Consider the following 20739-nt stretch of genomic DNA (forward strand, 5'->3'; position numbering starts at 1 on the left):
TTTGAAACTTCTAATAAAGATACGTTGTACTAATACATGTACATAATTGTGATTTAAAGCATCGACATAATGTTGTTAGTGTTTATCGAGGAATCTCATATTCCACGATAGCATAACGACACAATTCAATATTTTACCGACACTTTTAACGACAGTTATAGTTTTCATCGAATTACAGAATATGACTTTTCGTTACAGATAATCTATTTTAACAATAGCGATGATGTTGACATGTCATTATAGAATTGCAACGTCACTTTTCTAGGCTGCAGATAATAAATCGATATTTGGTTTATATATACTTGTATGTAACACGATTGTATAAACCAAATATCAATTTATCATCTCCAGCTTTAAAAAGTGGACGTTGCTATGTTGTCAAGGTCATGACCCTGAGTAATCTCCAATAGGTTTTAGCCGTCCTTCGTTAAAAAGTTATCAACAAAAAAGATTTAAAATAGTAACAATTTATTCCTGTTTTATACAATATTAAAAACTATTTTATACCCTTCCTTACTGTAAGAATTTTCTACGCAAAGCAATTCTCATCCCCCTTCCTCTGCTTTGTAAAGTAGTGAATTTGTTTGAAAAATAGTAAATTTGTTTGTAAAGTTACTTGTATAGTGTTTAAGTAGAGTTTTATAGATATTAAGGTTTGTTTGCATTACAAAATTCCTTAAAATTTTTGTACTTGAAATAAATATATGGTCGTATTGACCGCAGCACAGACTCTTGCATAATAATGCATAGTGCACAAACGAAACAACTAATCAAAATCTTTCCATGGAAAAGAAGAATTTCGATTGGTTGATTTCTTTATGCATTATGGCCCATATTCAGAACGCACTTTTATCTCCAAAATTCTACAATATGCATAACATAAATTTATACAGCATGTTAGCGCACTAACATCGTTGTAAGCGCGTTTTGAACACGGGCATTCTGCATTGTGCAAGTGTTTGTGCTACGGCCATATCTCCCAACTTGGAGCTCGAGCCAGTGGGGTAGGCAATTGCTAGCAACCAAATACAATATATAAAATAGCACCTTTAATCGTGAAATATAAATTTAATTTTCGCGCTTCATAACTGGTGGCTTTCCGATCAATACGCCATCGTCGAACATTGGCCGTGCCTTGCGATTGGCCCGTCACCAATACCCTGACGGGATTGGTTGAATTATGACAGTGGTGTCGAAGAGAGGAGACATATAGTGATTCTTTTGTAGTAGACAGAGTTTGTTACGAGAGTTCAAAGAATAAAGATCTTGAGAGTGAATCTTGTGTGATTTCGTTTTTGCAACTTCTTTACAGACATACGCCCTTTTCTTTGAAGGAGTTTTTCCAGAGTATCCCTCCTTCGGATTAATCCTGATTCCCCTCCTTTTAAACGTTATAATTTCTAAAAGAATCCACGGGCTTGTTTCATACAGTGGACTGTATAGATTAGTGCTTATTGATTCGGGGCGGCTACGTTCATATGACACTTTTTTCTCTACACGACACTTTTTTTCTGCCAGATTCTTTCATTTCATGCAAAAACGTCGAATGAGTCTAATTTTATTGATTTTTGAGGTGGGGGACCCTAAATTGTATAATTACCAATCCAACTTTTCAACAGTATCGCCAGTGTATTCATGTATTCATGTTATACCAGAGAAACTTGAGAGAGGGCATGACAGCCCAAAATCTGTAACCGCAAAATGCTGTCGTGCATCGTCCATTTTTCAAGGTTGGAGATGATAAATCGATATTTGGCTACATATGTAATTACATATAGCATGATTATATGAACCAAATATCGATTTATCATCTTCAGCTTTGAAAAATGGATGTACCCTAAGAAAAGCGAACGTTGCTACACAGTTTACATCCACTTTGTCAGAGGGCAGTAGTGCGCGGCAGCATTTTACAGTTACAGATTTTGGGTCGTCATATCTTCTCTCAGGTTTCTTAATAGAAATATATTCAAGTAGACTGAGGTCCAGTAATTTAAGCGCACTTATTATAGCGCGTTTCATATTACTGTCAGTCTTAATTTTGTCGTGTCTGAACTAATTGTATTTTCTTTTATTTTGACAAATGACTTATATCTAATTATAACATTTGTTTACACGAATTTATGGACGAGATTCTTATAATTTATAATTTACTTGTTCTTGTAATCATATCCCTCATTATCTAATGGTAAGCTGCTTATTATTACAAAATTGCATAATCCATCAATAATTTGGTACTTTTTCATATTCATTACAGAAAAAAATTATATTAAATATACAAAGAAATTCATGCACCTCACTTGGGATCATCTAATTCTATAGTGGCTGCCTTTGATGCATAAAGGATGTTCTTTATTTCTGAAGAATTTTTGTAACGCTGATGATGACTCAGAAAAAAGAACCGAAACGTTCGTATAGAAATATATTCAATTAAATACTGCACTGAATAACAGTATTATTTAATTACGCTACAATAACTGTAGTATACTTTCATTTGCCTTCATTTATTATTTTATTATTTTATTATTTCGAGAGTCATAAGAAAACTACTACATTTCCATTACATAAATTAACAGTTGTAGACAACCAATCAATATATGTATAAATAATTATTTTGATATAAAAATCTAAAAAAAAAAGAGAGAAAGAGAAACCGTCAGTAATTATATGTATGTAAGGAAGCCATATTAGCAAAATGTCATGTTATTGTTTAATTTGAAATGTATTTATAGCCAAATAAAATATTAAATAAAGAACACAATCAAATACACACACACACACACACACACACACATATATATACATATATTCGTGTACATGCTCAAGTTTAAGGGGCCGGATTTAAAGGGTCAAAAAATCAACGTATAATCATTGATATTTTTGTGAATTTTTTTTGGAAAAACGGTTGTAACTATCAATTTTAGGTTTGGACCTATATTTTATTTACACTTTGTACAATATGAATTTTTATGAACCAAAATGTGTTAAAATGTCTAAGAGGCAACAATAATGGTGGCAAACGTATCTAAATTAATGAGGTTTTGTCAAATTGCTGATAGCCACAACTATACATATATATGATAGTCGTCTGAAAACAAAAATCAAATTGATTTGTAATTAATGATGTTGAACGTATACGGTAAAATTATAAAAAAAATCACAATTTGTTAAAATTATTCTTTTATAAAAAAAAAGTTCTTTTTTTGATCATTATTTTTCCCATTAAATTGTCAAAAACCTATTATTGTTTCAAAAAATTAATTATTTCTTTTAGGTTTACGTATAGAGAAAATAGTTGTAATTAATGTGTAAAAAGCGTAGATCAGTGCGTTGAGCCGTTTTCTCTCTACAATATCAACAAATTGGAAGAAACATGTTTCAAGAAAAATGCGTTTAAAGTTTTGAGTTAGAATATTTCTGTTTTTTTAGCACTTACAATAAATTTTTTTATTCGGCATCTGGACCATAAAACGGTTTTCTTCATGAAATTTTATGAAATGTTTCTTTGTTCAAAGAAGTAACAGCCGCGACATACGGCGCCGCGACGGATCGAAACTCAAACACGTCTAATTTTTACCTTTGTACCATTTCAGTAAACCGTGAATAACTCCGTTATTCTACGTATTTCTATGAATTATTTTGGCAATATATTTTTAAGTCGACTTTCCAAAAATGCAATAAAAAAAAATCAATTTTTCTGCTCTTTTAAATTCGACCTTCTTAAGAAAAATGAGGAACGTGTAATTAAATGATAACATTATTTTACAAACGTTTCAATATATTTGAAAGTAAAAATGTGTTATAAAAAATGCTGGTTATTGTGTATTGGCATATTTACAACACACACACACACACACACACATGATTATGTAATGGCGAGCTAACAAATGATTATATAAGTAATCATTAAAATTTGTCATCTAATAGTGAAAATATTGAAGGGAACAATGAACACAATGATATCTACACTATCCATATACCACCTTCTCTATTATTCAAAATATCAGAAAGAATAATCAATTTGAGTGTTAATAACTTCAATAATTGACGAGCAACGGCTAAAAACTTCTGAAGCTTATTCAGGATCATAATCTCGATAACATAAGGTAACTAGGACTGGTTTTCCTATATACTAAATAATTACCCTCTATAATAATATGGCAAATAAAAACATTGGTCACCTCTTTAGAAAATTAATTAGAAAATTAAGCAACCTTTTTCTAACTACGTGACATCATGATGTCAAATAATCTTTCTGTGCATTATATTGACAAAGATCGTCAAAAAGAATACGAAATGTCTTTGTAGACCTACATACACGATGGCCTCGTCTACTCTTGCTAACCGGGACACGCGTTGAAGTCACCACAAGCTACAGATGTTGCCTGATGTTGCCTACTCAAGGATATTAAGATTACGTTGCGCGGCGACACGGGCGTTAGGATGCGTTAAGATGACTCATATCTGTTCATTCAATAAAATTTCACCGCTATTCGAATTTTAAGCTATACTTCAATAGGACTGGATCTCTTCGTTACCGAAGATGATCCTTATTCTTAAAATAGTGACGCAAAACAGAAACGTAACAATTATTATTAAACTCTTAAAGCGTGTCAATAGTATTTATGTAAAAATGTGTTTTCCAATGTAAAACGTCTGTTACTCATAAAAAAATTTTGGTATTGATTTTGTCAAAAGACGAATATATACGCATGAATTATATAATAAGCATACATAATTTGTGTTCAAGAAAAAAAAAAAGATTTGAAACAAATGTTCAGTCCCAAAATTGATTCTACGGAATATTTTCTTATGAGATAATTAAATTTTCATTTGCGTACAAACTTTATGATGCAAAAAACTTTATCTTATACATCCTCTTAATTGAAGCTGAACATTAATAATAAAAAAACACGTTAAATATACGTATTTCTAAGCGGGATTCCCACGAGATGATAGCTTCGTGCTATGCATCTAGTCGATGCATTATCGCGTAATTTTGATCTAACGGTAAAGATCATCGTGGCCCGGCGCGGCGGAGACGTAGTGGAGGCGGAAGGGAAATCTACGCTGCCCGGTTTCTTGCAGCCATGATTGGTAGTGGCCGTCACTGCCGTCAGTACTTGCTTAACCGTTGGGCCGTTAGCAAGTGCGGATACTTTCCAACTAGTCCAGCTCTGCGGTTCACTGATTTGGCATTTCCTACCGCGTTTACCTCCCGCGCGTACTACGGAGAGACGCATAACGCTGACGACCGTCTACGGTGATCTTCCGACTAACGATCGTTTGATTTGGCGATTTTTCTTGGTGCAGTGCGGAGGAAATTTATCCGCTTCCGTTTCTGGCCAGGTGAGTCACCAAGACAAATTATTTTGTGCGATGACGCGACCTCCTTTACCTGTCCTCGCGGTAGAAATCTTCCCTTTTTTTCTTCGGAGTGATCTTGGTGATAACACAGAATCACAGCCGTACAATTCGCTCAATTGGTCCCGAGATAGGACCATCCATCGTTTTCTTTTCTTTTTTCTTTCTTCAGTGATTGTCCTGAATCTCTTGAGTCGGTGAAAGTTCCAAAGTCGTAGCGACGAGTCGCTTGCTATACTTTCGTTGCGGCCAGTAATTTACGAACCTAACTATACGCTGGCGGTAGCTGAATTTAATCGACAGAATCGACAGATCGTTGAGTTGAAATTCCCGGTTTCCCAATTTACGGAGTAAACCAATGGAAAGTAGAATAGCCTAATATGAATGTACTTTCGTACTGAGAATTTCCCTTTATTATCATATATGGAATGTCCCACTTCCCGCGCATTGTTTTAACGACAGATTCTTTGATTAATTTGAAAGAGAGAGAGAGAGAGAGAGAGAGAGAGAGAGAGAGATATCGGTTTTTTCTTAACAAAACTCTCGAGGGAAATAAAAATTTATAGCAAGTAGCTTTATACTTTTAGTTTTATATCTTCGAAACTAAATGTCAAATAAAAATTAACGTTCTTTGGACCTGTTGAAGAATATGATTTTTGTTATTTGTCTTCAACATTAATAAAAAGTCTTTTAATAAGCTTTTTACTATTTTTTTTTACTTAGCCTTTTTTTATGGTAATATATACTATATTTATTTTACTTACAATTAATATTATAAAATATTACAAAAAATAAAACATTAAAAATAATAAAATTGTTAATACATATTTCTAAATTAATTTAACAACAAAATAAGCGAAGTAGGTCATATTCAGTCAAAGCAGAATTTAATGCCTAATAATATTTTTGTATCATCTTTACATTTTTCAGTGCAAGCAAATTGTGCGCCGATTATAAAAAATAATTTATTTTAATGATGTACATGCATAATATATTCCACATTTTCGACGCGATAAATATGATTAAGAATATTTCGCAGAATTACAATTAAAAATACCTATGACTATATACGTATATCTTGTTTCTTCATAAAAGCGCAACGGTGCAAAGGTGTCATATGCAATTAAGTCCTACTAATATTACGAGACGACTCTCAACATTACTGAATGCAGTTAATATTTGTCGGTATTTAATATTGCTGCTTTTTTGCGAAATAAAAATGAAGACGTAATTAGCTATATTTTTTGGGTTTTCAATTATATTTAATCGACATAAACTTCACATCGTCTCGAAGGTCGAAGTAATATTGATTAGACGATAATAAAAATATGATATGCAAAGCTTAAATAGAAACGTAATTAAAGATATAAAATTAAAACTATATTGATCCATTGAATTCTTTTTCTTTTCTTTTTTTTTTGCGTAAATTAAAATTATTAACTCGCAAATTAACAATTTATTTATGAAATTCGTAAACTTATTAAATTACTTAAATGACTATTACTTTTACTTATTAAAGGAGGGTAGAAATTTTTAAGGATTTCGCTACTGCTCAGGGGATCGTTTTATTTCTATGTTTTCTTATGTATTTTTCTTCATATAAATATGATTATTATAATAACGCCAGACTAAAGAAAAATTGGTATATCAAAATGAAATGAAAAAAATCTTTATTCGCATCGTTATGAAATCACTACCAGTTTCAACAATTTATTTATGAAATTAATTCCAAATTGGTTCAAATGCGAATAATATTGCACCGCAAAACGTTAATTAGATTATATTTCTCATTATAACATTTGTCACCTCGATATCGTACGATGCGCAAAGCTTGGAGTGGAAAAATATATAAGAAAAACATATAACTAAAACGATCCCCGAGCGGTAGCAAAATCCTCGAAAATTTCTACCCTCCTTTATTGACGTTATTGAGAGATAATAAAATAATAATAACCTCTTTTATTGGCGTTATTGAAAGATAATAAAATAATAATAGATAATTATCTTTTATACCGTTAATAATTTAATAAGTAAATATAACAGTTATTTAATGACTTTATGCTTAGATAATGCGAAAAGCTAAGAAAGTATCGTATTGTCAACAGATATTTCTAAATCATAAAAAATAATATTGAATTAAGCATCTTATGTATATTGAATATTATGTATATTGATAGTCATTGAATAAAAAATAGATAGATAAGAAGTTGTTTTGCGTTTCATGGCTACAATTATAAAAGAAAGCGCTACATTTTTACGTCATCGGAATATACACGACAGCAAATTTATATTTTTATCTTTGTTTATCTTTGTTTAAAGTTTAAACAAAGCATATTGCATTATTGCATATTGCATTATTATTGCTTAGTGCACGTTTCTGTATTCGGTACAATAGAGTTTCTAAAATAAAAAATTTTTACATTCACATTAATATGACATTTAATTATTGTATTTTTTTTTAGCGAAATACATATATATATATATATATATATATATATATATACATAATGTAAATTTGTAAATTTTATGAATATAATACTTTGACATTTTTGAATACCATTTTGTTGAGACGAGTTGTTACGTAACATACGGAATTTAATGATGACGTGCAACAAATATTTTCGTGTGCGCCGGAATTCCCCAACTTTTACCTTTCTCTTTCCCTCAGTCCCTTTGACGTCATAAACTGACACGGATATGTCGAGACTCTAGTAATTCAAGGAATAATCGGTCACAGTATTTATCTCTATCGTCTTTTGATTTTCTCTCAGCCAGTAATTACTCACTATTCGGATTGTAACTTCAAAATTAACGATGACGGATATACATAATGGACTCCCGGAAAAACCGGTATTGTGACGAACTAAGCTTTCGCAAAAGAGGGAAACTACTCGGCGACATAATTACAGGCAGTTTTGTGCGCACGGTGTACATTGTCACTTACGTACATAATAACAGCTAATTATTCATAATGTTTAACATTCTTGACTTTTGTATTTGTTTGCGTCTATTTTACTGCCTTCCGAGATTTCACCCGTAATATCTTCATAGAAAAAAATATGATTGATTATCGTTGTTATTGCAAAATCTTGAAAGATAATTCTGTGAAACACGCACAAATTGTTCATTATTTATATTCTTATAAATTATATAGAGGTATCTTTAAGAGATATTTTAAAAAGTTTAATCATCAAAAATGAAGTTGGGATATACGTTCAAATTATAGTTTTGTGAATTGATATTATTCTGTATAAATATAAAAAGACATATTGATTTTCCAAAATATCAACACCTTTTAGGTGTTTTTTTTAATTAGATAATTGTGCATTCTCTCATAATCATATACTTAATAAATCATAAATACAACCTGCTTTTCTTCATTGCAGGTCTTTCTTAGAACATGGAATGGCTAGGTATTCTATTGCTATCGGGAATAATCTCAAATGTAGCCGCAGAACCGTAAGTACAAATACATATATTAATCAGATATTACGATGTCAAGTATATTCGTGACTTTTATTCAAAATGATTTATCAAAATCATATGATGCTTCATAATAATAAACCGTGTTTTCATTACTAACTGTGTGAAAACCTAGCATATTTGATTTTATTGTAACGTGGGATAATGTTAACAATACTAACAGTATATAGATACAGTTTTTTTAATAAGTTTGAAGAGAATAGAATGGAAAAGTTGAAACAAGGAAAATTCTTATTCTCCTTTAAGATATTACACTATTATTGCGCCAAAAGTGGTACGTCCTGATTCGGAATATCATGTAGCGGCAAGTGTTACCGGCGTATCAACGCCATCAACGATATACGTTGAACTGACTGGCGAACTTGATACAGGAAAAATATTTAACATTTCTCGGACCATAGTCGTTGAACCTTATTCTACTCATATTTTACGACTAGACGTACGTATAAATTTGTAATAGTCCGTATAAGTCCATATTTGTAATAATCTGCATAAGCTTGCTTATTTAAAATTGATAAAAATAATAACTATCAATAACTTAACTCATAATTTAACAGTTTGTATTAATTGATTTTACTTACAATGTTAGATTGGAGAAACTACACCAGGAAAATACAAACTTACAGCACGCGGTCTGTCCGGTATTGATTTTTATAAATCGAAGGATATCGAGTATGTACATAAAAGTTACTCAGTCTTCATCCAGACCGACCGGGCGATTTATAAACCTGGTCACAAAGTTATGTTTCGTTGTATAATACTAGATTCGAGACTGAGACCGAGTGTTATGAGACCATCAGACGTATATGTCATCGTAAGTATATACATGTATATCTATCTTTCACAGTAATATCGTAAAACTCCTTGTACATGTCATAAGTTTTGATGCTTGTGAAAATAATTTTTTTTTTAAGATTTTGTTGATAATAAATATTTTTTTAAAAATTTGCTGCAGGACGGCGATGGTAATCGTGTCAAACAATGGAATCGGCCACCAGTGACTCATGGTATTTTCGGCAGCGAATTAGAATTATCGCAATCACCAGTATTAGGAAAATGGAAGCTTGTCGCTAATGTCGGCGATCAAACATTTGAAAAGGAATTTGAAGTTGCGGAATACGTTCTGCCGAACTTCGAAGTGACAATCGATTCGCCGAAACATGTACAATTCAAAGAATCAAAAATTACAGCAACTGTTCACGCAAAGTAAGCGACTATTCCAGCAATTAATAAGAGCGACAAATTTCCTAAATTTGAAAAGGTTTACAGAAAACTCCCTTTGTTAATGAATCTGCACAAACTTGATCCACGTTCCGAATGAAGATAAAGATTTTGAAGATGATTTTTCAACTTTCTCATAAATTAATTAATTCATTATTTAAAGATTCAACAATTAATAATTTGATGTACTTAAGCCACATTTGACCGAAAATATTCATTTGTAAGTGAACATAATTTAGGTATACTTATGGAAAACCAGTGAAAGGTGAAGCTACAATAACGGCTTACCCAGACATTTTTTCTGGCGTAATTCAACCGATATTTCAACAACCAGTGCGAAAAGTGGTACCGATCAACGGGAAAGTTACAGTCGATTTCGATATATTATCCGAATTAAGGTAAATCCAATAATATTGCATTGGTTATAAATCTACATAATGTATTCTGGGATTTTTTTCTTGATTAAAAAATTTTTTTGTTTAAAATACAAAGACAAAATAAATACAAAAAAAAATTATCAAGACTTATTTTACTTACTTTTTTAGTATTATAAGTCTTAAATTATGAAAAATTGTACATTACATAAATTAATATATACGATATCGCATGCATACATTATTTTAGATTGACTGATGAATATGAACGACCCATCATGATTGACGTGGTGGTAGAAGAAGAATTAACTACCAGAAGGCAAAATGCTTCGACACAGATAACACTACATAAACACAAATATACGATGGAATTAATAAGAACATCGGACTATTTCAAACCCGGGCTAAAGTATACCGCTTTCGTAAGTCGAACTTATCTTATTATACACTTAAAGGCAAACTTGAATATACTCAATATACTATACAACACATTATGTACTTACTATATTACATACATTTGCAGCTAAAATTGACGTATCACGACGGATCGCCAGTACAAGACACCAAAAACGATGTCTTGATAGCATATGGATACACATATAATCAATCGGCATATTCGAATCTTACAAAAAAATTAGATGAGCATGGCATGATACAACTAGATTTTTATCCGCCTAAATCAAAGGATAATATCTCTTTTCCTCTAAATATAGAGGTAAAATTATTAATCAAATCTCCTTGCAGTCGACAAATATACAATATTTAATTGTTTGTATATGTACGCAGGCACAATATTTAAATCTCCACGAGTGGTTCCCTTCAACTAGTCAAGCTATGTCCGTAAGCAACGAATATGTGCAAGCAATTCTAAAAACGGAAAAGCCAATGGTATATTTTGCAATTATTATTATTACGTTTAAATTCTTCGGTTATAATTCTTCGGTTATAATTCGGTTAATATTCTCACAATTTAATCTGCAAGGTGAACAGTTATGTTGAAATCGAAGTGAATTCTACCGCTCCATTGAAATACATAAGTTATGAGATACTTGGTCGCGGTGACATTTTAGATGCAGGATCAATCTACGTGCAGGACAAATACACGACATCATTCAAGTAAGTATGATGTGTGTGTGTGTGTGTGTATGTGTAAAGGTGACTCTACGCGATAAATAATACCGAAATATTATTAAATAATATTAACAAATACTGGCAATATTTAACACTATTACTGATCGTGTATGGTTAATGTTGATGGATTGACGTAGAATATTAACGATGATTTGGATTCTCGAGCATCAGTATCGCTTTATTAGGATCCATACCACAGTATGTCACAGCGCAATAGATAATGTACGTAAAACTAAGTAAAACATTGTCAATAATACTGATCTTAAGATCATAAAATATTGATACATACTCAATATTACTGATTAATATTATTGGCCGTATAGTCACCTTTGAGGAAGTTTTTAGAAAAGTCACTCGGAATTTTCCGATAGTCGAATCTTAAGTTGATTCGGATCTTTCGAGTCACAGAAAAGATTTACAATTTTGAAATTTAATAGCCTGATCATACAAGTTGTTGAAATCCTGACTGAGTTTCAGTTTAAAATTAATATTTTATACGATTAAAAAATACGTTCCAGATTTTTAGCAACATATGTCATGGCACCTATCGCGCATGTAATTGTATACTACGTACGGACAGATGGAGAAGTACTAGCGGATTCGTTAGACGTTGAACTTACAGGAGTACTTCAAAATCATGTGAGTTATTATTTAAAATGTCTAAGTTGTACTATATATTAAAGAATAGAGAATAGATAGATAATATCACAATTTGTATATATATTATTGTATATATAGGTTGATATTAAAATAGCACCTGGTGAAGTTATGCCTGGAGAAAACGTTAATCTTATGATATCTGCGAAACCAAACTCTTTTATTGGATTACTAGGCATTGATCAGAGATCTCTCTTGCTAAAATCTGGAAATGATATTTCTTATGTACGTAGTACGTTATACATATACATATAAATTTGTAAATTTCTGTATGCGTGATTTCACGTATACTTTATTTTGATAGCATTCATTAATTACATGTAGGATCAAGTATACAAGGAGCTGCAGACGTACGATAAAGCAGAAGCATCACCACACGCAGATGGATTCTTCGGCCGCCCTCTTTGGAGGCCTGGCTCAGGAACAGCAGACGACGTGTTTCAAGTAAAATATTCCACGATATACTTATATTATCTTCTTAATTGTTAATCTGATAATCAGATTAAAATAACAAATGTTTGTAACAGAAAACTGGTGTGATAATCCTCACAAATGGATACGTCCACGAGAATTTCCCTATACGTAAGTATCGAAATACAAAAATTTAAGATAGCACAATGTGTATATTTAGTGAAAGACTAACGCGCGCACTTAAAAACATAATGCGCACTTAAAACATATATAACATTCATTAAATATAAATATTTCTAAATTAAAAAATATTTTGTAGAATATGCGTGACACAATCATATTCCAACTTACTCATAATATATAGCATGAGAATAACATCCTAGTTCTTGATTGATTCTTTAATCAGGATCGACCGTTGAGCTGATCTCAGTGAGATTAGATTATATATTTTTTAACCAAGCTTATATGTGTGTAGTATACTACAGAAATAGTATCGAAGACGTGATGTTTGCATCCGCTGGGGGATTCTCAGGCCCGGCTGCTGCATTACCGCCCGAGAAGGTCAAAGTTCGCAAGAATTTCCCTGAAACTTGGCTTTGGCAAACGCTTGAAGCTGGGTAATGCCAATGACGTAATAAATTATCATGCATACACTATCATTTTACACATATTTATATTGTAAATTTTGTAGACAGTTAATTATTCATTTGAGTATACATATTTATAGCAAATTCAGTTACTTGCACTATGCTAGATCATACTAAAAAAGTTGCTATAAAAAATATGCTGCCTGAAATTAGCAAAATTAAATGTAAAAGTATATAAATATTTTAAACGATTAACTATTTACTAATAATATTGTTATTTAACAAAATATATATGTATCATTTTACTATCAAAGTTGATTATATTGTATCACTGCATTGAGATATTTGGTATAAAGTAGCTTTTAATATGCACTGATCCAGCATAGTGCGAGTGATCGAATTCACCATTAGTTGCATAACAAAAATCATTCCTTGCTGTTTCGTAGCATCTCTTTGATGCGTGTTCAGGCTATTATTTTATAATTTTTCCTTTAGACCAATAATTATAGTGTAAAAATCGATATATCGATCTACACTCGCATATTACATTAAAATATTAACACATATAATAGAATTTGTACAACAAAAAATAATGCAAATTAAAACGCTTCGCATTAAAGTTACGCATCGAAATTGTTACGGTGGTAAATGGCTAGATAACTTGGTGGAGGAAAAAATCTTCAATTTTTCAGGATCTTTTCACATCTCAGTGTTAATTTTTGCTAACTGAAGAACGCTCTGTATATATCTATATTCTAAATATTTTATTTAAATATTATTTAATATATGTAAATTTAGATATTATATTGTGCCTTGAATATACATATATGTAAATACTTATTTTGGATACAAACTAAAGTTTAGACTTAGTATACTTGTCTATAATCTTTAATATTATTATACGCGGATATTATATATTTCTAATTATTATTCATTTCACATAAATAAGTTTTAATTTTCAGGATATAATTTTATGGTCTTAGAGTTTACGCGTTATTTTTAAATATGATACTAATATTTATATAAAAACAATATAAATATTAATACATATTCAAAAGCTTATTTCTTATTTGAAATTGTAAAAAACTTTCAGAGATAGATGCTAAAAAATCTGATATAATGCAGTAGATACAGAGTTGGAATAAAATGTATCAATGTTTCATTGAAATAAAATAATTTTACGTTCATTATTTTTTTGTAGAGAATTAAGTTTCCGAGAAAATTTCTGCAATGTCTTAATAATATTCACTATATAAAAAAAGAATGTTTCAGAACTGCCATTACTGAAAATCAGAAAAATTTTCTCTGATTTGTCAATATCATAAGTGCTGAATTAATAAACAGAATAAAAAAATTATCGATAATTAAATTTTAAATATGAATAAATTTTAAATTGAATAATGAAATTTCTTCTTTTAATTCAGTTTTAAATTTTATTAAACAAATTGTGAACTTGAGACACAAATCAGTATTTCTGATTTCTTTAAGATACAAATTAAATGTTAAAAATTTATTATAAAAACAATTAAATGTTAAACAATTTTTTCAAACTTACATTAATGAAGAATTTATCTCAAAACTAAATAAATTCTTTCTGCGATTAAAAAAGATAGAGTAGATCTGAAGCATTTTCTGAAGGTAATTATACTCTATCAAGAATCAGAGAAATAATATCATTAGGATATATCAATCGTACTTAGTTCTTATTTCGATTGAGGATCTGGGTTGGTGTAATACAATATGCAGAATTGGATTGCAGGACCAGAAATTTTGGAAGGTAGAATAACGGGGTCGCCTCATGGGGTGTCCACGCTTCGACCAGACCTTGGTCCACCTGTCACGCACAGATTAGCGACAAGACCACCGCTGGCAGGTCCTTACGCCTTCTCTCGCATCCCACCCCCTGTCTGGAATAAGCCCCGTGTATTCCTAATGCATGACATCTTAAACACCTGGCTTTTCACAAACTTCTCTTCAGGGTATTTATTTCGTATCTTGTATACTTTGTATACTTTTAGTGTGTTTATGCACGTCTATGTATATGCGGTATATATGCAAGGTGTACGTAAATTGAAACAAAAAAAGAAATGAATTGTTTCAAAGAGTAAAATTGCTTCTGTTACCGGCAGAATTTGCCTCTGTAAGTATTTCAGTGACACCCTGTATATCTGTAAATAACGTGCATACCGTATTGTACAGTTACGTGAAAGTTGATCAAGGTAAAGGTGCGATCTCATATTTTCTCAAGAATGTAAGTTGCGTTACAAAAGCTTGTTCTACGTATCATGCATATCTCAGTTCTTGGAAATCGATGTCTTGCGTCATGCTATTCACGGAGGAATGATCGATTTTTATTCGTAACACTGTTCACTATTTATACCCTAGTTAAGTAAACATCAATTAACAACATTCATGTTATAATTTAACTGTTATGCAACACATATGTTATATAACAGATATATTATATTTATATTCTTGAATATGAAATTATAACATCGATGTTACTATTAGTTGGTGTTTACTAAAACATTATTTATTTAAACGTGTCTTTCCGCATTTGTAAAGGTGAAGGATACGAACGTACGACCTTAACACTTTTTTCATGTTACATCAACTTGCTTGTATCGTGTACATTTATTTCATTAGAAAGCTGCAATCTCTTTTATCGCTATTCGAAACATTATTACTTTTTGAAATTCATCATATCTATGTTTCAGTTTATTTATTATCTAAACGATAGCACACAAGATACAGGATACCTACATACTTCTAAATACTTCATCTTATACTCACGATTATGAAAACATATTAAGTATATGTATTCTTGCAGATATAATGGAAAAACGGAATTACGACGCGAAGTACCGCATTCTATCACATCATGGGTACTGACTGCATTTTCTGTCAATGACGCACATGGATTAGGTCTCATAGAGGAACCCAGAAAGGTTGTTATAGATACATACACGTATTTATATAATCTATACATAGAAAGTTTGGAGATTAATTTTATAGCGAAAAAATTAGTATTTGATAAAATTTTTTAGTAATAAAGTAAATTTAATAATTTAATTTATTATAAGATAAATGATATTTGCTCAAAATTTTTTCCGAGCATAAGTTTTATATTAATTATTTGATTCATTTCCTCGCAAATTCATTTCTGTCAAAGTTTTATTAATTTTCTACCAATCTTTTTTGTTTTAATCTACAATAATTATCACAACGTTAGATTATAGTATATGTAACGATTATTTTTTTTATATATATTTATGTACGTATTATATAAAATATACATAAATATACTAAAATTCTGAGCGCATATTATAGCAAAACAGAGAGGTGCTCTGAATAAAAGTTCTCATAATTATTATGAAACTATTATATTAATATATTATTTATTATTTGTTTATTAGTTGAAAGTGTTCAAACCGTTCTTCATATCGGTGGATTTGCCATATTCGGTAATTCGAGGAGAAATTGTAAGCATACAAATTGTGGTATTCAATTATATGAATAAAGACTTGACAGCCGAAGTTCTGTTGACAAACGATGGACAATTTGATTTTGCGGAAGTTTCTAACGAAGTCCACGATGTACCAAGTAAGTAATATAACGTCATTCAATTCCAAAGAGATAAGATAGTAATAATAGTCGTCTGGTAGTTTGTAACGTATACATTTTATAACTATGATCATCTAATTACGATAAGTTTTATAGGATTAAATTGATATTATAATTTTTCAGAATTAGAATTATACCGCAGGAAGAAAGTTGACGTGAAAGCTAATTCTGGCTCGAGTGTGTCGTTCATGATTATTCCAAGAGAACTAGGATACATTAATATAAAAGCAACTGCTAACAGCGTTTTGGCTGGCGACAGTGTTGAACATAAATTGCTTGTCAATGTAATGATTCTCATTCTTATTTTTTTGCTTGTACAATTACTCGACAATAAGCATAAACATTGTTCTGTTTTAAGGCTGAGGGAGAAACACAATACAAGAACAAAGCGGTACTTTTGGATTTGAGAAATGCTGAACAGGCGAGTGCAAATGTCACCATCGACATACCTAATAATGCAGTACCAGGATCGGAGATTGTACAAATATCTGCAGTTGGTAATAATATTACTCAAATTACATATATATTTCATCCAATTTAAAAGGATTTTATCTAATATATTATATTCCCCTGTTCAAACTCTTCTAAACTTTGATAAGCCATAATGAATGTTAATCAATGAGTTTTTCTGCATGATGTACATATATATAATTATATGATAATTTATGTGCAATACTTGTGAAAACTTATTATTTTGCATAAAATATCTTGAAAAATATCCCTTCTTTATTAATTGTATATTCTACAGGTGATGTCTTGGGCCCCAGTATCCAGAACTTGGCAAATTTAATAAGAATGCCATTTGGATGCGGCGAACAAAATATGCTCAACTTTGTACCAAATATCGTTGTTTTAAATTATCTCAAGGTATCAATAGCACTCTTTTCTGCTGTATGACACACGTTAAAATATAATTTATACATAGAAAAACATTTTTCAGAATACAAATCAATTAACACAAGCCGTGCAAAGCAAAGCGCTAAAATATCTGGACATTGGCTACCAGCAAGAATTAACTTATAGACATACTGATGGTTCATTTAGCGCGTTTGGTATGTCGGATCCTAGCGGGAGTACATGGTACGCCCAACAAGATTGCTAATAACATAACGTTATTTAAGAATTATTTCAAGATCAAGATAGTCATTTAAGTCATATGATATAAAATTAATTTGTCCACTAGGCTTACAGCCTTCGTAGCGAAATCTTTTAAACAAGCGGCGGAATACATTGCGGTCGAGGATAGAATCATAACTGAGGCTTTGCAGTGGTTGTCCAACAATCAAGCATCAAACGGCTCTTTCCCCGAAGTGGGAAAAGTTAGCCACCGTGATATGCAGGGTGGAGCTGCCAAAGGACTTGCTTTAACGGCATATACGCTTATTGCTTTCCTAGAAAACGAGGTAAGAGCAATATCTTTTTATTTCATTTAATAATATTTAAATAAATATAATTGTTTATTGGGAATGTTAAATCTTTATGCTTAAAAGTAAAAACGTGAAATAAAAAATGCATTTTTCATGTCGCACAATTATTAAAGTTCAATATGTCGGTATAGGAATCTGTGGGAAAATATCGTAATACGATAAACAAGGCTGTTGACTACATCGTTCGTAATATGGAAGGACTAAACGATACATATGCATTGAGTCTATGTGCCTACGCCTTAAATTTGGCAAAGCATCCATACGAAACATCGGCATTTAACTTCTTAGAATCGAAAGCTGTGACGAACCAAGACCTTAAATGGTGGAGCAAGCCCATTCCAAAAGACAATAAAAATCCACACTATTCTTTACCGCGTTCTGTCGATGTCGAAATGACATCGTACGCTTTACTCTCGTATCTTAAACGTAATCTGGTCACAGATGCAATTCCCGTAATGAAATGGCTCGTCAAACAAAGAAATACAGAAGGTGGTTTTGCATCGACGCAAGTAAGTAATTATTCCAAGTATAAAATTATTATTTCAAATATGTGTAGAAGAGATAAAATTTAATTAAAAATTACTTATGCGTGAAATAATTTAGGATACTGTAATCGGACTTCAAGCATTGGCGAAGCTTGCTGAAAAATTGTCAAAGGACACGAGTTCAGTTGAAATCACGTATAAATATGGCGAGGGAGAAGGTCAAGGAGGCTACATGAACATACGTAGCGATAATTCTATAATACTTCAAAAGAAGATGGTAAGTTTAAATGAATTGTTTCATGTATATTATATGTGATTACAGTAAAATATTATAATATTTTTGCATTTCTTGCAGCTACCTACGAAAACACGGTATGTTAATATAACAGCAAAGGGTAAAGGTTTTGTACTAGTGCAAGTTTCCTATGAATATAATTTGAATGTTACTGGAGCATTTCCATTGTTTACATTGGATCCTCAAGTAGATAAAAATTCCAATGCTAATCATTTACAACTTTCGATATGTTCAGGGTATGTTTTCGTTATTGTATTTATAATATTATTTAAGTTTAACAATTTTTAATCATATTGATAATTGAAGAATCAATATTTTTTAAAGTTATATTATTCAAATGTAATTATATTATAAGAGAAACAATATTTAAAGTTATTCTTTTAACTTGGCAAAAAGAAATGTATATATGTATTGTATATATGAAATATATATATATAGTTTAATTTCTCAAAAAGTAAAAAAATAAATATGAAATAATTTAGTTCCTAGCAATATTATACATTAGTATAATTATCAGTATTATACATTATATGATTCTATTGTATCAAAAATTAATTAATCAAATTATTATTTATTGACAGATTTGTTCCAACTGAAGAAGCAAACGAAAGTAATATGGCCGTCATGGAAGTAAGCCTACCTTCTGGCTTTACAGTGGACAGAGATTCATTACCGAGTTTAGAAATGTCATCACATGTAAAACGTGTTGAAACTAGAAATGGTGATACAATGGTGATTTTATATTTTGACAAGGTAAAGTATATATGTATCACAACTCATAAATAATAACCAAACCGAATGTATAACTTATTTAAATAGTTATCAAAAAAATTTGATAAAAAAATACAATATATAAAAAAAATAAAGAAAAAAATTATTATTATTATTATTATTATTATATAGATGATAAAACAAGAATATTGTCCAACTGTGTCGGCATTTAGGACGCATAAAGTAGCTAAGCAAAAACCAGTTCCCGTTTCTGTATACGACTATTATGATTCTTGTAAGTATAATAAAAATATTTTATAGATAAATTTGATTTAAAAGATATAAAAAAAGGAAAGGATAGAATATTCTAAGATGGTAATACATGTGCGTGTGCGTGTATAACACGGCCTATAAGATATTTCTAAAAATGTATCTTTTTGCTATTTCCATGCAGCGAGGAGGGCAAGAGCATTTTACGAGCCTAAAAAGACAACTTTGTGTGATCTATGCGAAGATGAAGATTGCGAAGATATATGCGTTTCAAAACCTGGTAAACGAAAGGATAACGCTACACCGTCCGCTGCGTCTCACATTTACGCTTCTGTATATTTACAATTTATGTTCTTCTCGTTTTATTATTTGCTTCATAAGTACTTGTAATTATATTGTTATAAAGAATAATTATTTCATTTATATATATAATTATATTATAAACTTTAAATCTAACAAAATAACGTAGAAACTGTATAAGTTGCGACCAAAGTATATGTACTTGTTATACAGAGTATAAGATTACAAACTTTATATGAAATGTCCAAATCAAACTAACATATATAAGATTTAATTAGTAATAATATTAAGTTTATAATAAAACTTAATGTTTCTTGTTATTAATTAGCAGATATTACTTTTCTTGTACTATAAGTCTTTCTGATACACAAGTATTTGTATGAGATGTTTCGTTTTACGTTC

The 20739-nt window shown here is 30.7% G+C and overlaps 1 protein-coding gene and 1 long non-coding RNA gene across 2 annotated transcripts in view; both read left to right on the forward strand.

Annotated features, from left to right (window-relative positions):
• LOC108753178 overlaps positions 1 to 1957 on the forward strand; it is a 13013-nt gene extending 11056 nt beyond the window's left edge. The window contains exon 4 of the long non-coding RNA XR_001939605.1: positions 1947 to 1957. This is a non-coding gene — a long non-coding RNA (uncharacterized LOC108753178). The remainder of the gene's footprint in view (positions 1 to 1946) is intronic.
• A 3178-nt stretch (positions 1958 to 5135) lies between these two features.
• LOC108753201 (CD109 antigen-like) lies at positions 5136 to 20427 on the forward strand. Its single transcript, XM_018494591.1, has 28 exons — positions 5136 to 5346; positions 8748 to 8820; positions 9091 to 9283; positions 9434 to 9658; positions 9800 to 10050; positions 10305 to 10463; positions 10690 to 10861; positions 10963 to 11154; positions 11226 to 11327; positions 11422 to 11555; positions 12089 to 12209; positions 12309 to 12452; positions 12552 to 12671; positions 12755 to 12809; positions 14985 to 15204; positions 16056 to 16173; positions 16642 to 16828; positions 16973 to 17133; positions 17208 to 17346; positions 17598 to 17716; positions 17790 to 17929; positions 18033 to 18252; positions 18408 to 18785; positions 18880 to 19038; positions 19117 to 19292; positions 19638 to 19809; positions 19960 to 20062; positions 20222 to 20427. Exons 2-28 carry the CDS (start codon positions 8762 to 8764, stop codon positions 20425 to 20427), a joined length of 4425 nt encoding a protein of 1474 aa, XP_018350093.1. The 5' UTR covers positions 5136 to 5346; positions 8748 to 8761.
• The last annotated feature ends 312 nt before the right edge of the window (positions 20428 to 20739 follow it).

This window comes from Trachymyrmex septentrionalis, unplaced genomic scaffold (genome assembly GCF_001594115.1).
Source record: "Trachymyrmex septentrionalis isolate Tsep2-gDNA-1 unplaced genomic scaffold, Tsep1.0 scaffold66, whole genome shotgun sequence".
In the NCBI taxonomy this organism is placed as follows: domain Eukaryota; kingdom Metazoa; phylum Arthropoda; class Insecta; order Hymenoptera; family Formicidae; genus Trachymyrmex; species Trachymyrmex septentrionalis.